This window comes from Suillus fuscotomentosus, assembly GCF_016647785.1.
Source record: "Suillus fuscotomentosus strain FC203 chromosome Unknown F5891scaffold_386, whole genome shotgun sequence".
Taxonomy (NCBI): domain Eukaryota; kingdom Fungi; phylum Basidiomycota; class Agaricomycetes; order Boletales; family Suillaceae; genus Suillus; species Suillus fuscotomentosus.
The window spans coordinates 1-21504 of record NW_024539898.1 but is presented as its reverse complement, the minus strand read 5'-3'; the positions used below and the strand labels follow the sequence as shown (position 1 = coordinate 21504).

Here is a 21504-nt window from a genome sequence, read left to right as displayed (position 1 = left end):
TAGGCACGCTTAACTAAACGTTGTCTTACCAGAGTGGATGCTGTTGGTGGCGCCGTTGAGTATCAGTTCCTCTCGATATTGAGGTGAAAATGCCAGGTCATATAGAGCTTTCATTTGCTTGAAGGGCACGTTGAGTGTATAAAAGATGTATCCTACCACGAGTTTGTTTCAGAAAATAGCAATAGTCCTCAGTGACCACAAACCTTGAGTACCGGTAACATTGGATGGTGCCAACCAGCGGACGAGCGGATGAGCAATGCAAAATAGAAACAATACCTCTCTCTCCGGACTTGGTTTGTGCAGTACTGCGTTCATTAAGACGGCTACTTGCGACAGCAGGGAAATGGTGGTGCGAGTGATGTGAAATAAACCTTGCAAAAATGACGAGCCTGGTACATCCGACGCAAAGTGGCCCCTCACGGGAAATATTGTGTAACAATCTAGGAAATCATATCACAAAAGGTTTTGAGAAGTCGACGAAGATCTATACCTTGCATCGAAGACACATCCACACGCATACTGGCTGGAAATATTGTTCACGGTCTCAATATGGACACAATTCTCGATGGATCGCATCACCTTCAATAAGCTGGGGAAGGAAATGTGCTTTCAAGCGAGTATTAATGATGTCGTTCACGTATGTTCTACAGGTAATGATAAGCCAGCCACTCGAACAAATAAATCACATGAGCGTACAGGCAACGACTGCAAGTAGGTTCGACGATGGCGCAGAGGAACCCTCCGTAGATGGCAATATCAAGTGAATCGTGAGACACGTCTCCCGAGGACTGACCCTCGACCTGCATAGGATAAGTTTCAGACATCGGATTCGGGCTCATCACTCACAAAATTGATTATGGAACCTAAACAGAAGAGAAGTAGTGCATCGGAGATGCCAAGCCACAGCGTGACGCAGATATGACCGATCAACAGCCCAGGACCTAGTAAATATATTTCCCCGAGAAGCCTTCGAGCATAGGATAAGTTGGTGAAGGAGACAAAATACTGTCCAATCCAAGCTCGAATGTCCGAGGTCCAGTTGAGAGGCGACGGGCTTTCGTAGGCAACTGTATATATGCCGTGACTCAAAGTTCGTGGTGGGGGGCAAAAGGTCGGGACTACATCCAGAATACAAGAAATCATCGGTTTCTTCTTGTCGGTCATGATCGTGCACGCGCGAGAAATGGTGGTCTCTGGAAACTATTTGATCGAAGGCACGTATGCTGGGAGGGTATTTATGTGTTACTTGAAGGACACACACCGCCTCTCAACTCGTGCCACCGTTACTCTTGTGCTTCGTGGATGAGGTGGCCAATAAATGAGAATCTGTGATTCCTGGAAGCGATCGATTTGACATCAACAGAGTGGTGCCGCGAAGAGGCCCACAGATCCACCACCTGTTGCGACACAAGTACGGATGCCAGATGCCAGACACCCCATAAGGAGAAGGACTGTGAGGATTCAGGAGGGTGCTGTGTGTCCCAGGAGACAAAAGTTTAACACCAATAGGACAATGTGTCCGTGGCTGGTGCTTCTCCAAAGTTTTACTAGGCCAGTATGGCCGCATGCCAGTGTGCGCGGGTACACACAATAAAAAAATGTTTTGGTCATCATAATAGATGTTCCTTGATTTCTTGTGAGCTGGTAATATCCAGAAAAGCAGCTTCCTGCAGGTGATATGCGTCTTGTACAAATCGCATTGCACGAGAAAGGTTCATCGATGGCCATATCCGAGTCAGCCCGAGGAGGAAAACGACCACGAACCTCTGTTCGAACAAGTGTGAAAATACTCGTGGAGAAATTGTCAACAACAGTTCATTTCGGTCGTTGAAACTTGGAATGCCATCATCGCGCCCACAAGCAGCTTGCGTTTGTCACGATGTTTTCGGTTAGGACAACGCTATAATCCAGCAGCGGGGCCGAAAAACCTGAAACTAGCGAATCACTTCCCACATATGGCTTGAGAATAAACATGGACGCTAGCTTCATAAAGTCGTTTGAGCTAGCTGACGGTCGGGCAAAAACATTGATGCTCATGACCTTAATAAATAATGCAACATGATGACCCGGGCATGTGAAAATTTTGGTGATCAGTATTGTGTTAATAATGGGAACCTACGGACGTCCTGGGCCAGCGTGTACATCGAGGACACACCATCGAGATTGAATCGCCGGTCATACTTGGGTGCACAAAACAAAGAAGAATGCAAATTGTCGAGACTCCCTTAAAATAATATTACGTACTAGCGTTTCTCGAATCGGAAGCTGTTGTACACCTAAATTTACTTCCGCGCCAAATTTGAATTGTTAAGAAGTAGCAGTACTTGTTGTTTCATAGTATAGTGAATTTTTGTTGTGTGCTTGTAAAAAAAAGGCCACGTTGCGGCCCTGCGGAACTTCACTGTAACAAACGTTGTCAAGGGGAAGGCTCTTCCTGCCCGTTTTACATACAATTATAGATAGGCCGCAATACCGCAACAAACCCGATCTATATTTCCTTTGTGTATTTCAAACAAGGGACTGCTTTGTACCCTCCGGATTCAACCATGAGTTCATTTTCTCCCATACATCTTCCTGCTCCTGTGTCCACTCCTGTGTCTTTTCTCTGACACACGCGGCGCACAAGCCCTCGGCGGCCCAGTCTATTTGCTTAATTTGCTCAAGCATTTCGAGTGGTTTGCAGACGCCAGAGTCAGTTATTGCGGGCGTTATTACAAGCAACATCCATTTGTCCGCAAATACATCTGTACATGCCATATGAGGAGTTGCAGGCTAAAATAAATAATGAATTAGCACACAGGCTTATGGTCACACGAGAACGGATCAAGTAATAAATAAAGTAAATCTTCCAACGTTCGGCACTCAGTATTTGATGAAGGCTATAACAACTGAAGCCAGTGGAACATGTCAACAGAGTCATCGTTTGATTAGGATCTCATTTCCCGGTGACTCCCCACAAGTCAAAATATTACTGCGGTGGCTACTTCCTCGGAATCAGATAATAGGAACACGCACCGGTGTGAACAAAACAGGGGTGAAATGCTCCACGATGCCGGTCATCAGGCTTCTGCACCGCTTAACATCTGTAGGGGGTAGAACGAGGTGTGGCGTTGAGGATGACCCTGGCAAGCCATTTGATTTGATGGAATTTTCCAGATCCAAGTCATCGTCCTCAGGTTCGAATTCAGAAGTCGTGACGAGGCTGTAATATATGCCCTTTCTGATCTGGAATGGTGGAATCAGTTTCTCGATAGTTTGTGCCAAAATCCTTGGAAACACCGAACGAATGAAAAAAGGTATCCGACAACAGTGAATATTTTGTCCCCCGATCATAAATAAGACAGAATAATCACCGAGACCTAGCGGTTGCCTCCCTCCAAAAAAAGGACCGCAGGAGTTGGACGCTTGCCCATCAGCAGCAGCATACACAAATTCTCCGGAACAAAAAAAAATTGCTCATGAACAATAGGAACGAGCCACTCCCAGCGTTGGAAGCAACATTCCCAGACGCGAGGAGAACACACAGCCTGAAGCACAGCATGTAAAAAATCAGGCATTTACCATGCCACAAGGGAACCCCTTGGGATACTACATGATCGCCCGCCACGCGTCGGGTACCGCAAGATTTTCGAAGGACCAAAGAGCATGCACAAATATCTGACTGGCCATTGGAATGAACTATCGTGCCACAAAAAGAAACCAGCAAGTGGCAAGCGTATCCAAAGAAGCTTGCTTTTCATAATGATTCCATTCACTAACGCAACAACAAAAAGGAACCTAACAAAAACACAAGTATGACAGAATGGAGATGAACTCACCGAGGGAATCTGATACGAGTGCGCAAGTGCCAGTGCCTCTTCTAGATGGTTCCTAGGATGTGCGAATGGCTGAGGCCCCTGTGGAAACATCGACACAAAGTAAGCCCGTGCTGACATGTGCACACCAGGCAAATCAAGCTGATCTGGGGAAGAGACACGCAGGATCGCCGCAACATGCGAGAAGGGTGCTTGAGCGGAAAGAGGGCTGCAGGAGCATCAAGATTGTTTTCTGTCAGTTCCACCACGACAGAATGCTCTCACGTATCATGGTATAGATGCTCCAGCAGCGCTGTCAAATCTTGAACTTGAACACCGAGTTCTGGTGGAATCAATACTTCAGAGTCGGCGCTGATCTCGCTATCAAGCATCCTTTGAACAAAGCGGGATTGTCGACGCAGTAAACTCCCATGCAACTTGAAGCAAACCTCCTTATTGCTCATGCTGCGTGATCGAATGACGATGGAGCCATCGTTGAACCAGTATGTAGGATGCTGTCTGGCGTTGTGCGGCTCGGTGGTCATGGTCGTGCATAAGCTTGCCTTGCTGCTTGTTGTGCGCCACGATAACCAATATGTCAAGCCTGCAGCCAATGAGACGGGGATCAGTGTGAGCAGCGCTCGACGGCTAGTGGTAACGTTTGTCAAGTTTGCCATGAGAAGTAGTAGCACACGGTGTGAACTTCGGCGTCGTCTCACGGAAGCAAACATTCGACCCACCGTAAACAGTAAACACCATGATGTCAATGCACTAATGGACCTACATACGAAGATACTCAAGGTCCGAAAGGATGTCCATGTTGATGACAGGAACGACTTGAATGTGCCCAAGTCGTGACTGTGCACCCTTTATGTGTCATGAGTACAATACTGTCTAAGTACACGAAACACTGAGACAAGACATAAAGTACTAGTACAGTACTTTGCTCAATCTTTGTATTGAATTTAACAAGACATCGCCTTGCTTTATGACTTTGTCGTATTGTGCGTTCTTGAGCGATGGCCGCGTCGTCTCCACAATGCCGTGCACCTTGTCGATGGTGCAATGCAGACGCCCGTTGGCAATAAACCGTGAGAGCTCACTAGAAGAGATGCTCAGAGACAAGGGATATGTACGTGCAGGTAATACATGCCTGTCGACAAACTCGACGCTGACGCCGAATGCACCACTAAGACTTTCAAGAGTAAGGCTGCGGTAGGACTCCAGCAGTTGGCTGTATGCCAAGATGCGCATCTCTCGTACATAGTAGCGGGTATGAGGCGAAAGGAGTCGCGAGGGCAGGAGATACGTCTGCTCAAGGGTCGCTGTGGGAATACAAGTATAATGTGAGGCTAGACAAGGGCCTCGGAAGTGGATTGTAAGTATGAAAAAAACGTACCGAGTGCGACAAAGAATTTTGCGTAATGACAGTCGTAAAGGTTGTTTAAGAGGTCTCCAAGGATCGGAATTTCGGGCAAAACGGAGATAACCTCTGGTGCGGTGATGAGCTACAGAAAATATGATCAGCAGTGAGAAATATTAGGAGAACGAGCATACCCGTTTCTTGAGGTCTACTCGTTTGAGAGTGAGAGCGTTTATGATGATGGTGAGAGCGACGAAGTCGTTGTACGTTGTGAGTTCAGTGGCAGTGAATGTCGATAGTGCATCAAGGAGAAGTGCGCCACCAGCTTTAAGCTGGCGGATGGATATCATGTGGAGCCCGCGGTAAACCTTTAGACGATTACGCCTATCCCAGTCACCACCCTCCTCGATGAATCTGGATGATATGTCGATTCAATGTCGCGGTAAAGCTTTGCGATAGCGCACCTTTCTGCTTTGGGGAGGTTCTCAGTGATAAGGCCATTATCACCGAAGAAAAATCCTAGTCGGATGAGAGTGAGCACAATATCTATCCTCGAGCCAAGGCCAGGTGTTTTCTCAAGGGCAAGCTTTTGCGCTGCGACTGCGCCTTCCTTTATGTATGGATAATCTTCAGTACCTGTATGACTTGGCATAGGAGAGACGTACCTTGTCACCAATTCGAGTTAGATGATTGGCTCTGGCTTTCAAAGCGTCTGATATCTCAGATTCTCCTTCTTGCTTCTCCGCCTCTGCCAGTCTCTCGTCTAGCTTCTTGAGCTCTTCTTCATTATCTTTCTCCATCGATTCGAGCAACGCAGAGTCAGGCGTTAGAGCACCTGCAGATATTACTAACTTATAATACGGCGACATTTCTGCATACACCACAGATCAAGTCAATAACATTAAGATGATCTCATTACTTACTGTCTGCCTTGATTCCTTCAAGCAATTGTTTTCTTGCATTGTCATGAAGTTGCACGAGCGTTGGTGAGATAAGAGTGAACAGGTGCTGCGGGAGGCTGAGATTTGGTATCGGAATGATTTCTTCTGCCATGGCTGTCAGTGTTAGGGAGCTTTCCTTGGCTTACCTTCGACGCGTCAGTCTTACAAGTTCATATTCCCACGGTGTGAAGACGCGTCACACCTATGAACGCTTTCTACTATAATACCATCGAAGTACCATAGCCGTAGCTAACACTGAACCATGGCATCTACTCAAGACCTCCTCAAGCAAGCCGCAGATCTCACGTCCTCTAGCCCAAAGCGTGCAGAGGAGCTTTACAAACAAATATTGAATTCTACGGGTGTGCTGAACAGTGTATGTCTTGACTGGTGCTAATCATGCTCTCAGCATCAACCTCCAAGGGATCGGCAATTAATGCCGACAAAGAACAGTCTTTGCGTGACCAAGAGTTAGCCTTGATAAAACTCGCCGAGCTCTATCGAGATCAAAAGTGAGTCTTGCAAAGTCTGTTGTTTTACGCAAGCCTCACTCCAGACAGAGATGCCAGTGGCTTAGCGCAAGTCATCACACTCTCGAGATCATTCATGTCTTCAACTGCCAAGGCAAAGACTGCTAAGCTGAGTGAGTGCCTTCTGTTCTTGACCTGGTATACTTCGTTAATGTCTTCCTGTAGTCCGCACGCTTCTTAATTACTTTAACTCTATTCCTAACAGCCGGCAAACCCAGATCGATGTCCTCACCGACAATATTGAGTGGTCAAAGCGCGAAAAGCGCATATTCCTCAAACATAGTTTGGAAATTCGACTCGTTTCCCTGTAAGGAACGCTTCTACTTCTTACGACAATGCTGATCATTGGTACAGGCAGCTTGAAGCACTGCAGTACAAGTTAGCCTTGACGCGAATTGACGCACTCTTGACAGAGTTGAAAAGGTTAGATGACAAGATGATTCTTACCGAAGTACACCTGCTCGAAAGTCGCGTCTACCGTGGCATTGGAAACCTGTCGAAGTCCAAGGTTAGTCCTTCGGGTGCCATCCCGGTATTCTCATTATGTGCCCTTACGTCCGTGAAATGCAAAGGCTGCCCTTACTTCCGCCAGGACTGCTGCAAACTCAATATATTGTCCTCCTCATCTTCAAGCAGCGTTAGACCTCCAATCTGGTGTTCTCCATGCTGAGGACAAAGATTACACTACTGCATACTCATATTTCTACGAGACTTTCGAGAACATGTCATCGCAGGATGACCCAGCAGCGCTGAACGCACTCAAGTACATGCTTTTGTGCAAGGTCATGTTGAATATGGTGTGTTGTCACTGATCTTGACTCGTCAGTCATTTTGATGTGTGTTCCAGCCCGAAGATGTAACATCACTTCTCTCTATCAAGCTCGCGGTGAAATATGCTCAGCTCCGCGAGATCGAGAGTATGCGTGCCATAGCGCTTGCGCATCAGAATCGGAACTTGTCGGATTTCGAGAAGGCCCTTCGGGATTACAAACATGGTATATTATACTCCATTTACACAACTTGTTGTTGACTTGTCATTGCTACACAGAACTCTCGTCCGACCCCACTATTCGCTCACATCTTGCAGCGCTTTACGACACCCTTCTCCAGCAGAATTTGCTGCGTATCGTTGAGCCGTACTCGGTGGTAGAGATTGACTACGTTGCCAAACAGGTCGGGCAAGGACGGCAGGACGTTGAGGCCAAGTGCGTATTGAATTGTCTCTGTGAAAAGTAGTTTATATCGTGTTTTAGGCTATCTCAGATGATCTTGGACAAGGTGTTCCACGGCGTGCTGGATCAGGGACGAGGATGCCTGATCGTATTCGATGAGCTAGAAGCTGACGTGTGTCCTCTCTTCTCACTCATCTCATTCATGCTCATCCTTTTTTCAGAACACGTATGGTGCAGCAATTGGGACCCTGGAACAAGTTAGCAAGGTCGTAGACTCGTTGTATGCCAAAGTACGTCTGTTTATTGTTCCTGGCCGCTGGTCTATGCTTACAAATATCATTCAGACTGTCAAGATTGCATAGATGTAGTTGTTTATATTTCCTCTTTCCTACACATGAAATTCAACACGATACGTATACTTAAGAGGGGGAAACGGCCACACTGTCAATGGTAGATATGTCCGTGCTCACTCGCGCCGATCTGAAGCCAAGTAAGTGGTTGTCGCAACTCTATGCCTAAATATATTGCAGAATAAGGGACGAGTAGAACAATACTTAATCAAGTATTTCGTTTTGCCAAAGGATGAGCCCATAGTGGGTTTCAAAGTAAGGTCTAACAAGGTCAAAGTTAACTAAGAACGCGAACACTCAGCCGTTGAGCGAAACGACTGTATTAATATACTGTACCTAACAACGCGAACACTAGGTACAGATTAGCATAGCTTTATACGAATACGATGCTCACCTCAGCCGTTGAGCGAAACGACTGAGGGATAAAAACGAGGAACGAGTAACGCTAATGTCGTCTAATGTCCAAATATTACCAAACAACACTACCGAGGTCGCAATTCTAAGCATATTTTGTTATATGGGATATGGTTAGACCATGGTTATGGCTAGCTCAATGTGAGCAATTTCGAACATTTTTAGCATTTCTCAAAATGTGCAAAACCAAGGAGCTCCATTTTGCACATTTTGAGAAATGTCAAAAATGTGCAAAACCAAGGGGGTCCATTTTGCACATTTTGAGAAATGTCAAAAATGTGCAAAACAAGGGGGGTCCATTTTGCACATTTTGAGAAATGTCAAAAATGTGCAAAACCAAGGAGCTCCATTTTGCACATTTTGAGAAATGTCAAAAATGTGCGAAACAAGGGGGGTCCATTTTGCACATTTTGAGAAATGTCAAAAATGTGCGAAACCAAGGGGGGTCCATTTTGCACATTTTGAGAAATGTCAAAAATGTGCGAAACCAAGGAGGTCCATTTTGCACATTTTGAGAAATGTCAAAAATGTGCGAAACCAAGGAGGTCCATTTTGCACATTTTGAGAAATGTCAAAAATGTGCGAAACCAAGGAGCTCCATTTTGCACATTTTGAGAAATGTCAAAAATGTGCGAAACCAAGGAGGTCCATTTTGCACATTTTGAGAAATGTCAAAAATGTGCGAAACCAAGGAGCTCCATTTTGCACATTTTGAGAAATGTCAAAAATGTGCGAAACCAGGTAGGTCCATTTTGCACATTTCTGGCATTCCTCAAAATGTGCAAAATGGGCCCTCTTGGTTTTGCACATTTTTGACATTTCTCAAAATGTGCAAAATGGACCTCCTTGGTTTTGCACATTTTTGACATTTCTCAAAATGTGCAAAATGGGCCCCCCTTGTTTTGCACATTTTTGACATTTCTCAAAATGTGCAAAATGGACCCCCTTGGTTTCGCACATTTTTGACATTTCTCAAAATGTGCAAAATGGACCCCCTTGGTTTCGCACATTTTTGACATTTCTCAAAATGTGCAAAACAAAGGGGGTACATTTTGCACATTTCTGGCATTCCTCAAAATGTGCAAATGTATCCCCCTTGTTTTGCACATTTTCGCCATTCCTCAAAATGTACATAATGGACCCCCTTGGTTTCGCACATTTTTAGCATTTCTCAAAATGTGCAAAACAAGGGGGGTCCATTTTGCACATTTCTGGCATTATACATGCTATGGCTATATATTATATATAACATCGCACATTTTTTGGTTATTCTGACTATCTCATATCATGGAACACGCCACTGGGATGCTATTGCACCAACTTTTAAGGAAATTGGTGGTCAGGAACATGAGTTATGATCATTTTACTGCCGACCATGTCTTGCTACCAAATATCTATATTGGGATGTCATAGCCCTATTGGGACAGGCTAGAATCTTATCAGGATGGCTCTATATGTATCATAGTCATATAACTACATGATCTTGAACCAATTTTGCAATATCTTTGGCCAACATGAGTGGATGTAGGGGGAGGAGAAGACATACAGCATCACAAAAAATTATTGGCAATCCAAAACTAACTCTATCATCTTCTGTGACCTTTAAAATGGTGGGGAGAAAGTTATTTGGGTATTTGCTGATGTTTGTGACCTTGGGTGTCAGACCACCTTCTGACCTCCAGATGCACCAAGCCCACCACCTCATAAAAAATTCCTGGTGTCTCAAGACTTGGCCCATTTTCTTCTGTGGCCTTTAAAAAGGTAGGGAGAAACTTGTTTGGATGTTTGCTGATGTTTGTGACCTCTGGTGTCCGACCACTCCAAACCTACAGGTGCATCAAGCCCACCACCTCCCAAAAAATTCCTGTCCTTTTAAAACTTGGTCCATCATCTTTTGTGACCTTTAAAATAGCGAGGATAAACTTGTGTTCAAATTTTCTTCAGTGTAGGACCTCCAGGGCCAGACCACCCCCTGACCTCCAGATGCATCAAGCCCACTGTCTCACAAAAAATTCCCGACCTTTCGAAACTTTGTCCATCATCTTCTGTGGCCCTCAAAATGGTGTGGAGAAAGTTGTTTTGGTATTCACTGATGTTTGTGACCTCTGGTGTCAGACCACCTCCGACCCCCAGGTGAACCAAGCTTACCATCTCATAAAAAATTCCTGGTGTCTCAAAACTTGGTCCATCATCTTCCATGCCCTTTAAAATGGCTGTGAAAAACTTGTTTTGCTATTTGCTATAGCATAGGACCTCTGGTGTCAGACCACCCCTGACCCCCAGGTGAACCAAGCTCACCACCTTACAAAAATTCCTAGCCTTTTGAAACTTAATTTTTCTGCCTCAGTGGCCTTGAAAATGATGAGGAGAAACTTGTTTGAGTGTTTGCATCAGCATAGGACCTCCATCCAGACCACTTCCTGACCTCGAGGTTATGAGCCCCCCTAGGATCCACCTAGGATCAATTTTTCCTAGTTTTTGATTATTACTCCGGTATGTACAAGATATGGGAGTCCAGGACTCCCACCGTGTGCAGGCCTCATACCACTTGAGACTCAGATGTGGGAGTCCAGGACTCCCACCATGTGCAGGCCTCATACCACTTGAGACTCAGATGTGGGAGTCCAGGACTCCCACTGTGTGCAGGCCTCAAACAACCTGAGTATCAAATGTGGGAGTCCAGGACTCCCACCGTGTGCAGGCCTCAAACAACCTGAGTATATGATGTGGGAGTCCAGGACTCCCACTGTGTATAGGCTGCAACAACATGTGTATCAGATGTGGGAGTCCAGGACTCCCACCGTGTGCAGGCCTCAAACAACCTGAGTATATGATGTGGGAGTCCAGGACTCCCACTGTGTGCAGGCCTCAAATCACTGAGTTCAAGATGTGGGAGTCCAGGACTCCCACTGTGTGCAGGCTTCAACAACATGCATATCCATTATATACTCATAGATACAGTCAGTAGTATCATGTAAGGTAGGCCTCAAGCACTTTCAGTCAACATCACATGATGTGACTGGGGTGTGACCTACATACTACTCATATGAAAGTTCTCCTTCTCAAACTTGGAGTTACCTAGATTTTTATTTTCTTTGCCCAGTTCCCAAGATTTGCAAGGGCTGCTCACACCTGTCGAGCGCACTTGGGCATTGAGATTTCCAAAGATTAGTTGTAGCCACATGGACAAACACTTATAGCTCATTTTGAAACCTTTGTTTACATTTGACATCTTGGATAGCATAGATTGTTTATCTGCAAGTCTACTATTACTTTTCCAACAATTCTAAAATGAAGGCATTTTACAGAAGATGTCTTTATCATGTGACATTTACCAAAAGTGTTTGAGGCCTCTCACTACTACATGCTTAATACTTCATTGTACAGTCTCAGATTTACAATATGTTATGTTATGTTATGTTATGTTATGTTATGTTATGTTATGTTATGTTATATTGCAGGGACTGTCACTATGTTCTATACTTCATTTGTTTACATGATATGGATGTGGGAGTCCTGGACTCCCACCATGTGCAGGCCTTACACCACTGGAGTCTCAGATGTGGGAGTCCAGGACTGCCACCATGTGCAGGCCTCAAACCACCTGAGTATCAGATGTGGAAGTCCAGGACTCCCACCATGTGCAGGCCTCAAACCACTTGAGTATCAAATGTGGGAGTCCAGGACTCCCACCGTGTACAGGCCTCACACTACCTGAGTATCAGATGTGGAAGTCCAGGACTCCCACCGTGTACAGGCCTCACACCACCTGAGTATCAGATGTGGAAGTCCAGGACTCCCACCATGTGCAGGCCTCAAACCACTTGAGTATCAAATGTGGGAGTCCAGGACTCCCACCGTGTACAGGCCTCAAACCACTTGAGTATCAAATGTGGGAGTCTAGGACTCCCACCGTGTACAGGCCTCACACCACCTGAGTATCAAATGTGGGAGTCCAGGACTCCCACCGTGTACAGGCCTCACACCACCTGAGTATCAAATGTGGGAGTCCAGGACTCCCACTGTGTACAGGCCTCACACCATCTGAGTATCAAATGTGGGAGTCCAGGACTCCCACCGTGTACAGGCCTCACACCACCTGAGTGTCAAATGTGGGAGTCCAGGACTCCCACCGTGTACAGGCCTCTCAAATCACCTGAGTATCAAATGTGGGAGTCCAGGACTCCCACTGTGTACAGGCCTCACACCACCTGAGTGTCAAATTTGGGAGTCCAGGACTCCCACCGTGTGTAGGCCTCTCAAATCACCTGAGTATCAAATGTGGGAGTCCAGGACTCCCACTGTGTACAGGCCTCACACCACCTGAGTGTCAAATGTGGGAGTCCAGGACTCCCACTGTGTGCAAGCCTCAAACCACCTGAGTACAAGATGTGGGAGTCCAGGACTCCTACCATGTGCAGGCCTCTTCTTACATAATCCTGCTTGTTGTATATTTTAGCATGCAATGTGTATAAATTTAATTATATGGAGTCATTGTGAAGCAAGCCATGCACTGTGGGAGTCTTGGACTGCCACCCTGCATTAACACCAGTATTTTGCCTACTGTAATTGTTTAGGGTACATATATACAGTAAACAATGAAACTAAAATGAAACAAGAAATATGTGGTCAAGGAGATAAAAGAGATTGTGCAGAAAACAGTTGTGAAAATTAAAAAGGGAGCAAAAGACAATGTAGAGACTCGAAAATTTGAGAATGAGAGGACAGGAAACTGGCCAACTGGCAAAGCAGAAGATCAGGAGATGAAGAAACTGGCAAACAGGGAAGATGAGAGACAGGAGTGTTGGATTAGAGGAGCACCAGCAACTTGGATCTTGAGACTGATAAAACATGCTATGCACTTTGTAATATTTTGGCTATGTAGAAACCCAACCAAAAGTACTAATAATTTACAGTATATAAGAGTAGTTTACAATTCATGTATATTACACATCATCTATGCATTCCCTGTGCACCTGACTTGATTGTACTTCAACAGATGTGTCTGAGACTTGCAGAAAACTCATCAGGGAGATGGGAGGTAGGGAAAAATGGGAAAATAACAATGATACTGTTACATGTACTTTTAGTTTTTTCAAAATGCTATTCATAAATGCAGTTTCAAAATACACAATTTATTAGAATGCAGCCTGAGACCAGGAAGCCACATGAGGGTGCAGCCCTCCTTTGGATTCCTGTGACGAAGGAATAATGCTCATTGGGAACCTTCTGAATTATTGGAATGAAGGCTGAGGCCAGGAAGTGTATCACACCCAGCTAACTCTATTACTGTTCACCCTGTCTACACCATGCCCAACAATTCTACTTGAAGTACCTATCATAATGCCTGAATTATAGGCAATTTCAATCCTAATATTTGCCAATTTCATTCGCACTGGTCCATAATCACCAACACTGGTTATTATATCAAACCATTGAGCAAAGCATTGAGAGTCTCTGTGCCAGGGTGAACAATGATTGCACATGACGGTGAGAACTGTGAATGAAGATGCCCATTGTCTCAGGCAATTTGCCATGTCCTTGAATTGATTATTATCTGTCTTTACATGCAGCTTAGACATGCAATCGGCGAATGGTGTATTCTTCCAAGGAAAGTGTTTAATGATGAATTTGTTCCTATCAACACAAATGGTATATATAAAATTGTGCTCAACTTCTGTGGCTGTACGACCTCCCAGACACATACCAAACAACTCTTGCATGTGGGTTGGTTTCCATCAACATCTACTGATCCATGAACGGCTGCAACATTTCACATTCTTCATCACCACCATATCCTGTCCTTTGAGTCAAAGGCCTCTGTGTATGAGTTTTATCACTCACTGGTTCATTTAACGGATAACATGGGCTTGATCAGATGAAAGGTAAGTTTTAATCTCACTAAATGTAATTCTTTCAGCTCACACTATCATTTCAGGATTGATATGAATCTTTCATGCACATGGTCCATGAATAGTGTCACTTAGTAATGTTAAAACACTCAGGGTGTGGCCATGATCCAAGTGGTGTGGCGGGTACTTCAGAGGGTCAGTGTGCTGTTGTCATATCCCATATATCTACACTTCTCTTCCGGACTTTGGACCCCTAGATCTGATCTGGTCCGATGCATAGATCCGCTTCTGATCCGATATAGATAAGCTTCTTAATTCATTTCCTGTTCATATAACATTAAACACAGCCTATTTGGTATTTTCTTTTTTCCGTTGTTTCGGCTATATCTATCACTGGTATGCTTACTGATCCATTAACCTATGTTAATTTCTGACTTGTGTTTGTTAACCTTTGCATATGCTTCATACATAGCCTTGGACTCTGCTTACTGATCTTTCCATTATGTCTCTTAGTATATAAACTCATGTATATGTCCTGTATGTAAGTACTCAAGTTAAACTTCTTCATCTTTTGACCACCACTCTCAGTGTCTAGGTTCTTGACACCTGAGCATTCATGTGCTGCTTTACGTTCCTGAGCAGCCTTCTCCTTCAGCAGCTCCGCCATAGTGAAAGCAGCGTATGTGAAATCACGGAATCTGCACAACTGATAGGAGAGCCTCTTGAATGTGTCATCGAGAGCTGACAGGGTAGTTTCAGAGTGCATCCGGAGTTTTGCAAGGGTGTGCCAATGTGCAAATCTATATAATAGTGACTGTACCACCATATCATGGTCCCCAGGGAAAAGCCCTTTGAAGACGGGCATAGCGCACTGGGATATAGATCAATGATACACAAAGCACAAGATGCAAAAAGATGGACCTGCAAGATGTCTTCAAAGTCTCATGCAGCAAGCCTTTTCATCTCCGATGTATTGTTGGAAAATCAGTGCATGATCACATTACCATATGAAGGAACTTGACGAAATCTAAGTTTAACGATGTCAGTGTTGTACAGAAAAAAAAGGATAACAAACCTCTGGTCAACAAGTGCAACCAGTTTATTGCCCCCTGGGAGTGCGTAAAGCAAACATAGAAGATGCATAAAGAGCACCTTCCATGTGCCCAGCTCACATTTTTGCATGAAATCAACTACAAGCATGCGGAAAGTGTCGAATCTTAGTGGGCCAAACTTTCCTACCAATGCATTCTGTTCAGGAATCAGGTACTAATCAAATCAACTTGTTTCAAAGTTGGTCTCACCACAGTTGGCACCCATGACCCCTCCCCAAGGGTAGCCTGAACTTTCGAGCCATCAACAGTATTTCCCCACATATAGATGAATTCGCGGGCCATGGTAACCCTTGCAAGAGAGTATGATCTAAGCTTGGCTAGGCGATCTTGCACGTCTCTCACAAGGCCCAAAAGATCAAATGAGGCTTTTGGAATGAGGCAGCGTGGGCATGGGCAAGACCCCATGTCTTCAATTGTCGCTATTAAAACCCTGAAAAGACAATTAGTACCTGGGGCAAAAAGTCAAAGAGCATACTTGTCTGGGTAATCCACTGAATAAGTAAAGATCCATGGATAGACCCTTCTCCATTTTCCATCCAGACACATGAGCACAATTCCATGACAGTATATGTGCAGAAAGTCAGCATCCAATAAAATATTCCAACATGCCTGAAATAAAATATTCCAACATGCCTGAAATAACTCTTGTCGACAATGGGTGTGAAGGGCTGCCATGCCACTCTTGGATATGCAAGGCAGGCTGCTAAAAACATCCTTTATTCTATCTGGAAGCTAAAAGGACATCAATGACATTGTACAGCATCAGAAAAAAGAGGCTTACTGAAGGCAGGAATCCCATAAGATGACATGTGCCAGAGCTGGGCGTTGAGCATGCGTACTTACTCAAATTTCTGAAGTACTAGTAAAGGGGCCAAGCCTTAGCCATTCCAAAATTTGCAAGGTGAGTTGCATCAGAAAAGAACATAAGCCCGGCGATGACACATTCCAGTGAGCAGCCAGGTTCCTTTGACTGCCTCTGCAGCCCATCCTGAGCTTCTAGCCAGTTTAAAAGGAAATAGATGGAATGTGTTAGCTTGTATGTCAATTTGGGATGTCAGCAGAACACTTCAAAATTTATTGCTGCCATTCCTGTCTTTCCCAAGGCTAACTGGAAATGTCAGTCTTATGTTATACACTGATGCTTACCTTGGCTTCATGTCAGGGTCATCTTACTGTTGTAGTACAAACTAAGTGCTAGTGTCAGCCTCGTGGATTGCACCTATCCTCTTTATAAGGCGCTAAAGTAACTGAGGTACATATACTGTTCCATTTAGGTAATATGATCAGAGTTTTGTCGCGCAGCATGTCTTCTTAAACAAGTTGTAAATACCTACACATCTGAATGATATATTCAAGTCAGGAATTTCCTGTAAGGGTCTGTGGCCTATCTGAGTCGCAACCTTGGTGCTTGTCTCGATAACTCTACTTGAAATTTTTATTGTCGCTGCTTTGTTGGAAGATGTATGCGCAACTTTGATGGTCATTATTTACTTGCACTTCATCACACACAAGATGATTTTATTCATTGTAGTGTTGCAGAAGAGTTTGATGCCCATTTGAATGATAACATTGGTGTTCATCTCAACCAGTATGGGTCTGCAGTTCACTTCATGAGCTCCCATGGCATGTTTCATTCATACACAAGTTCACATCCAAAATGATATGTTGAGGATATGACAACTTGGCTGGTTGACTTAAAATTTCATCTTTGCTTCGCAAGGTCAAGTAAACCCCCCTGCCAAATTTACGGGGATTGTAGCAATTGTTGACTATATATAGTTAACTATGACATTTAAATCTGTTCACCAGTTCACTGATGATCAGGTTGACCCCACCATTAGTGCAACCTGCAAAATGGTCTCCCCTAAATGAATGAAGATAGCCGCACTGTGCACAGAAGATCACTAGTATGTAAATTTGAGCGAGTGCTAGCGCTTGGGGCTTCATGCAACTCACCAAAGTTTTGGCATCAGAGGGAGTCTTTTCGGGTCATAGACCATATGTCCGAGTCATTTGCATTCATCAGGAAAACCCTATACTACAAATTTAGGCTAAGTATGTAAAACTTTCTCTAATTTATGATAATTTTGATAAAATAGACAATTTATATGTAATGTAGAATAATGTAACGAAATAATTTGCACATCATCTAAGCGTCACAAAACTATGCCTATTAATATGACAATTAACAAAGAAGGTGTCACATTCTTCAAGAACACTGTTGACTGTCCAGTGTCATGGTGCAACAGCTCCAAACCTTGGCATGAGATGGATGCTGTGGGTAATATTAGACACAGGAATGATACTTGTGACTCTCTCACCAGACTTGATCAACTGACTAATTTTGTACATGCTGTGTCTTGGATCTGGTGTTGCAGAAAAGGGAGTAAACCACTCCACATACGTGAGATGCTTTGGGGGTTGGTTTGTTGGAGGAAACAAAAACTGTATTGCCAATGCTGGAATTGAGAAAACAAGATGAATTTGACCTACATGGAAGCTTATAAACATTATTATTCAAGTATGACAACAGAAGCCTTTAGTAAGTTATACCTTTAACCCCAACAAAACTACCAGTACTGTCATTGATAAGTGCAGTATCAAAGTGTGCTGGTACCATGTCATTTTTGTGTTGGGCATTGCGATGGGGTCTAGCATGTATAAAATCCACTGTGACAAGTGGATCACCATGTCCCCGAGCATTGGTTGACAACTACTTTATCTTGTGATACACAGGAACAGTGTGGAAAGGCAGATGAATACCTGCAGCAAGGTTTTCCAGGCACTGGCGAGTAATCACCTCATTTGGATTCTGTTGTTGTGTGATGTAATGAGTGAGGGGCTGTCAGAAGTAGGTTGCACCATAGTCAGTGATCAATTTTTGAATGGGGACAGCTTTAGCACTTGGATGCTTTGTCAATTTCTGGGTGCAATCAAAGTGTAAGTCAGGTGGATGTGGATGATGAGGAGCACGATCCCCATCAAGACGCCATCTTATGAACTGCTCATGATGAGTGATCTTCTCCTTCTGCTCTAGCCACTTTGTCATCTGTATAAATTCATCCTTATGATTGGTCGCATGGTAGGCATACTTGGCAAGATCGATATGTAACTGCTTTGTGTACTCTGTGTTATAATTATCTGTCATCCCAAAAGTTCGAATCATAGTCAAGTAGTGGCATCCTGAGTGAAGCTTCGGGAGGTTGAAATTGGTTCGGATTCTAAGGTCAATGGATATCTCCTTGTTGTCATGAAAGAGAGCATGAGCTTTATCCAGTAAAAACAGTGTCTCAGAACTATGACATGGGTACTGCATGAGGTAAAGGAAGTTGAGAAGACCGCGCACAGCCTTGAGGAGGCAAGACAAAGCAAGGTTTCCAGGAAGTTGAGTATTGATGATGATACCGAGGATAAATCAGCATATTTGACTGTGTTCAGTACCACTGAGATTCTAGAGTATCATGAGCTTGTGTGAATTGCAACTCCCACTCAATATGCTGGAGGTGGGGATCACAAACATTGGTATTCAATGCAGACAGGAGCCACAGCTTTGTAAGCTCAGTATTGTTGAGACCACTGGTTGCTGACGAGGTGACGAGCAAACACACCGACAGGATATATAGAAGTTGGGTCTGCCTCCAGCAGTCAATCTTTTGATGAAGAGACATCCACATGCGGAGGACACTCAACTTCTGTGAGTCTGTGGCATGAATGCCTGTGTTGTCGATAATAACCTTCAAGTGCAGCCTTATAGACCTTTTTAGTGTGGTGAGGGAGATGCATGTGAATCACTAACTGTTCTTCTTCAAGGTCCATGCCTGATGCAATAATTACACTTGACAATACATCAGGGTAAAGCAAAAGATCTACATCATGCTTAAGCTCCTTGGCCTTGAGCTGGGCCAAGCTCAAGTGTGCGCTTGCTTGTATAATTGCTGGTAGATGTATTAAGTAGGGTACACCAAAGAAATTAAACCAAACTTACCAATGCCTTTCAGCTCTAATGAGTTAGTAACCATCATATCATGTGGGTTTTCCTTTTATGCCTCTATTTCGGCCTTCCAGGCCATGTGGTTTTCAGAAATGATGACACTATCAAACTCCTTGAATGTAGTACCATGTTCGACCTTTTGTGTTCAAGCTTCCTTCATCTTGAGCAAGAGCGATGATCCTAAGTCTAACTCTATTAGTTTTCAAGCATATAATACTGTCCACCTAGAGCTCACCAAGTCCGGCCACTTTCTTCCAGTTCCAGTCACCAAAATGATCGTCTAGCATATCCCTATAGCATCCTGGACCTATACCCTCCATGCTTGAAGCTATGGGATTAATATTGGACCAGCCTTACTCTGGTGCCTCACCATTCATGCACCCCACAAAGCAAGTAAAGTTGAATAAAAAAATCATTTGGCACTTGGAGATGTGTGCAGAAAGATGAAACTTGGGCACAAAGAAGCAGATCGTCCTCGCCAGATAGTTGAGGGTGGTGTGAAGGCAGCAAAGATAGCATGTGTGACCACAGATGCTTGTGCCACTGACAAGCAATATTATATGACACATTTAAAACATCTACTGTCAAGTGTCATAATGTAGAGAAAAAGAGATAATCCATGTTCAGATACCTTATTGTGTTTGTCAGATCAGATTATAAAATTAGTGGGGGAAAACACACACTTTTCTCCTTTTTGAAGGTCGCTGACTCCATCAGGACAATTCATAATATGACCCACACAATTGACAGTACCCACTCCCATTGCTGCAAGTCCTTGAGATAACTTGGTATCTGCCATATTCATGGCATTATGATTCAAGCATGTGCTTTTCTGTAAGTTAAATGGTCAGATGGCACCTGGATGCAAGCAGTGAGAAAAACACACCTCTTGTACATTCCCAGCTCTGTCTGAGATATAAGACTTGTAAGATGTCTCCTCTCTGACATAGGCCCAGCCTTGTGAAAGGCTAGGATCAGTCTTGTCAGATGACACAGCCCATCTTTTCAGGCAGAAATTGGCATCAATTGTCAGAAACAGATCATATAGCCAACTGAGACATGGTCAGCACTCTCAACTATCCTGTGATATACATCGGACAGACTCACCCTTTGGACTTTGGAGTATCTTGCCAATTGTCTGGCAGATTTTTCCCAGGTTGCAGACATGCAGGGCATGTTACAGTAACATAATGTGAGCCCCCAGCTACAGATAGCCCTCTGCCACCCTGCATAACAACGACATGATACCCGGGCTTTTAGGCCTTGATGACAGATGATGACAGAAGGTGTCAGCTTAGATAAGCAGTCTGGACCGCATATGACAACATAGGTCTAGAAGACCTATTCTTGTTATCAAGATAGAAGACAAGCCTCATGGTTGCCTCATGTACTGATAGAAGGATGCCTAACGGTCCTTATCATAGATACATACAAATTTCATGCTATGGGAGATTATGTGTGATCAATCTGGCTCTTTGGGACAACAGACTCATTTACAATGCAGATTGTAAGTGAATGTGGCATATTTTCTTATTTGTCTGATTTCAGAACTAGGGAGAGTTGGCACATAGAGCGCTGAAAGTGTTCTATCCTTTAACTAATAAACTAGACACCCCAGCTCAACTTGCTGAACTTAAACACTGTTGATGTGTCCTATGGCGCATAGCAGAAACACGCCAAAGTTTGTGGGCTATCCAGCAAGCACCAATCGACCTGCCTGCAGGGTTCAAAGGACATCACTACATTCCACTTAGCCACAACAACCCATTCCATATCTTTAGATTTCTTCAAGAACACAGTAATGACCCAGCTGTAGCAGTATGTTCCCATATTACCCTATTCTCTGACCCTACTCATAATAACTTATAGGTGTTTATACCGAAGCTCAAGGATCACACTTTATATCGACTTCGGAACTTAGACGTCAACCATTGCAACCATAAATTCACAGAAGATGAACACAATTCAGTCATCATCCCAGACAA

General features: G+C 44.1%; 4 protein-coding genes across 4 annotated transcripts; all 4 read right to left on the bottom strand.

The window, feature by feature from the left end:
• Nucleotides 1–13831: 13831 nt before the first annotated feature.
• Nucleotides 13832–14146, bottom strand: F5891DRAFT_970707 (uncharacterized protein; the record flags this gene model as incomplete). The annotated part of the gene is made up of 1 exon (XM_041376345.1): nucleotides 13832–14146. The coding sequence occupies one exon, from the start codon at nucleotides 14144–14146 to the stop codon at nucleotides 13832–13834; it is 315 nt and encodes a 104-aa protein (XP_041216304.1).
• A 3617-nt stretch (nucleotides 14147–17763) lies between these two features.
• On the bottom strand, nucleotides 17764–17937 carry F5891DRAFT_903351 (uncharacterized protein; the record flags this gene model as incomplete). The annotated part of the gene is made up of 1 exon (XM_041373502.1): nucleotides 17764–17937. A coding segment is annotated over one exon (174 nt), but the record flags the coding sequence as incomplete, so codon positions are not given.
• A 574-nt stretch (nucleotides 17938–18511) lies between these two features.
• F5891DRAFT_936922 (uncharacterized protein) lies at nucleotides 18512–18937 on the bottom strand (the record flags this gene model as incomplete). The annotated part of the gene is made up of 1 exon (XM_041374065.1): nucleotides 18512–18937. A coding segment is annotated over one exon (426 nt), but the record flags the coding sequence as incomplete, so codon positions are not given.
• A 25-nt stretch (nucleotides 18938–18962) lies between these two features.
• On the bottom strand, nucleotides 18963–20751 carry F5891DRAFT_1202417 (uncharacterized protein; the record flags this gene model as incomplete). The annotated part of the gene is made up of 6 exons (XM_041368935.1): nucleotides 18963–19275; nucleotides 19325–19463; nucleotides 19514–19528; nucleotides 20273–20351; nucleotides 20406–20571; nucleotides 20627–20751. 6 exons carry the CDS (start codon nucleotides 20749–20751, stop codon nucleotides 18963–18965), a joined length of 837 nt encoding a protein of 278 aa, XP_041216301.1.
• Between the last annotated feature and the right edge of the window lie 753 nt (nucleotides 20752–21504).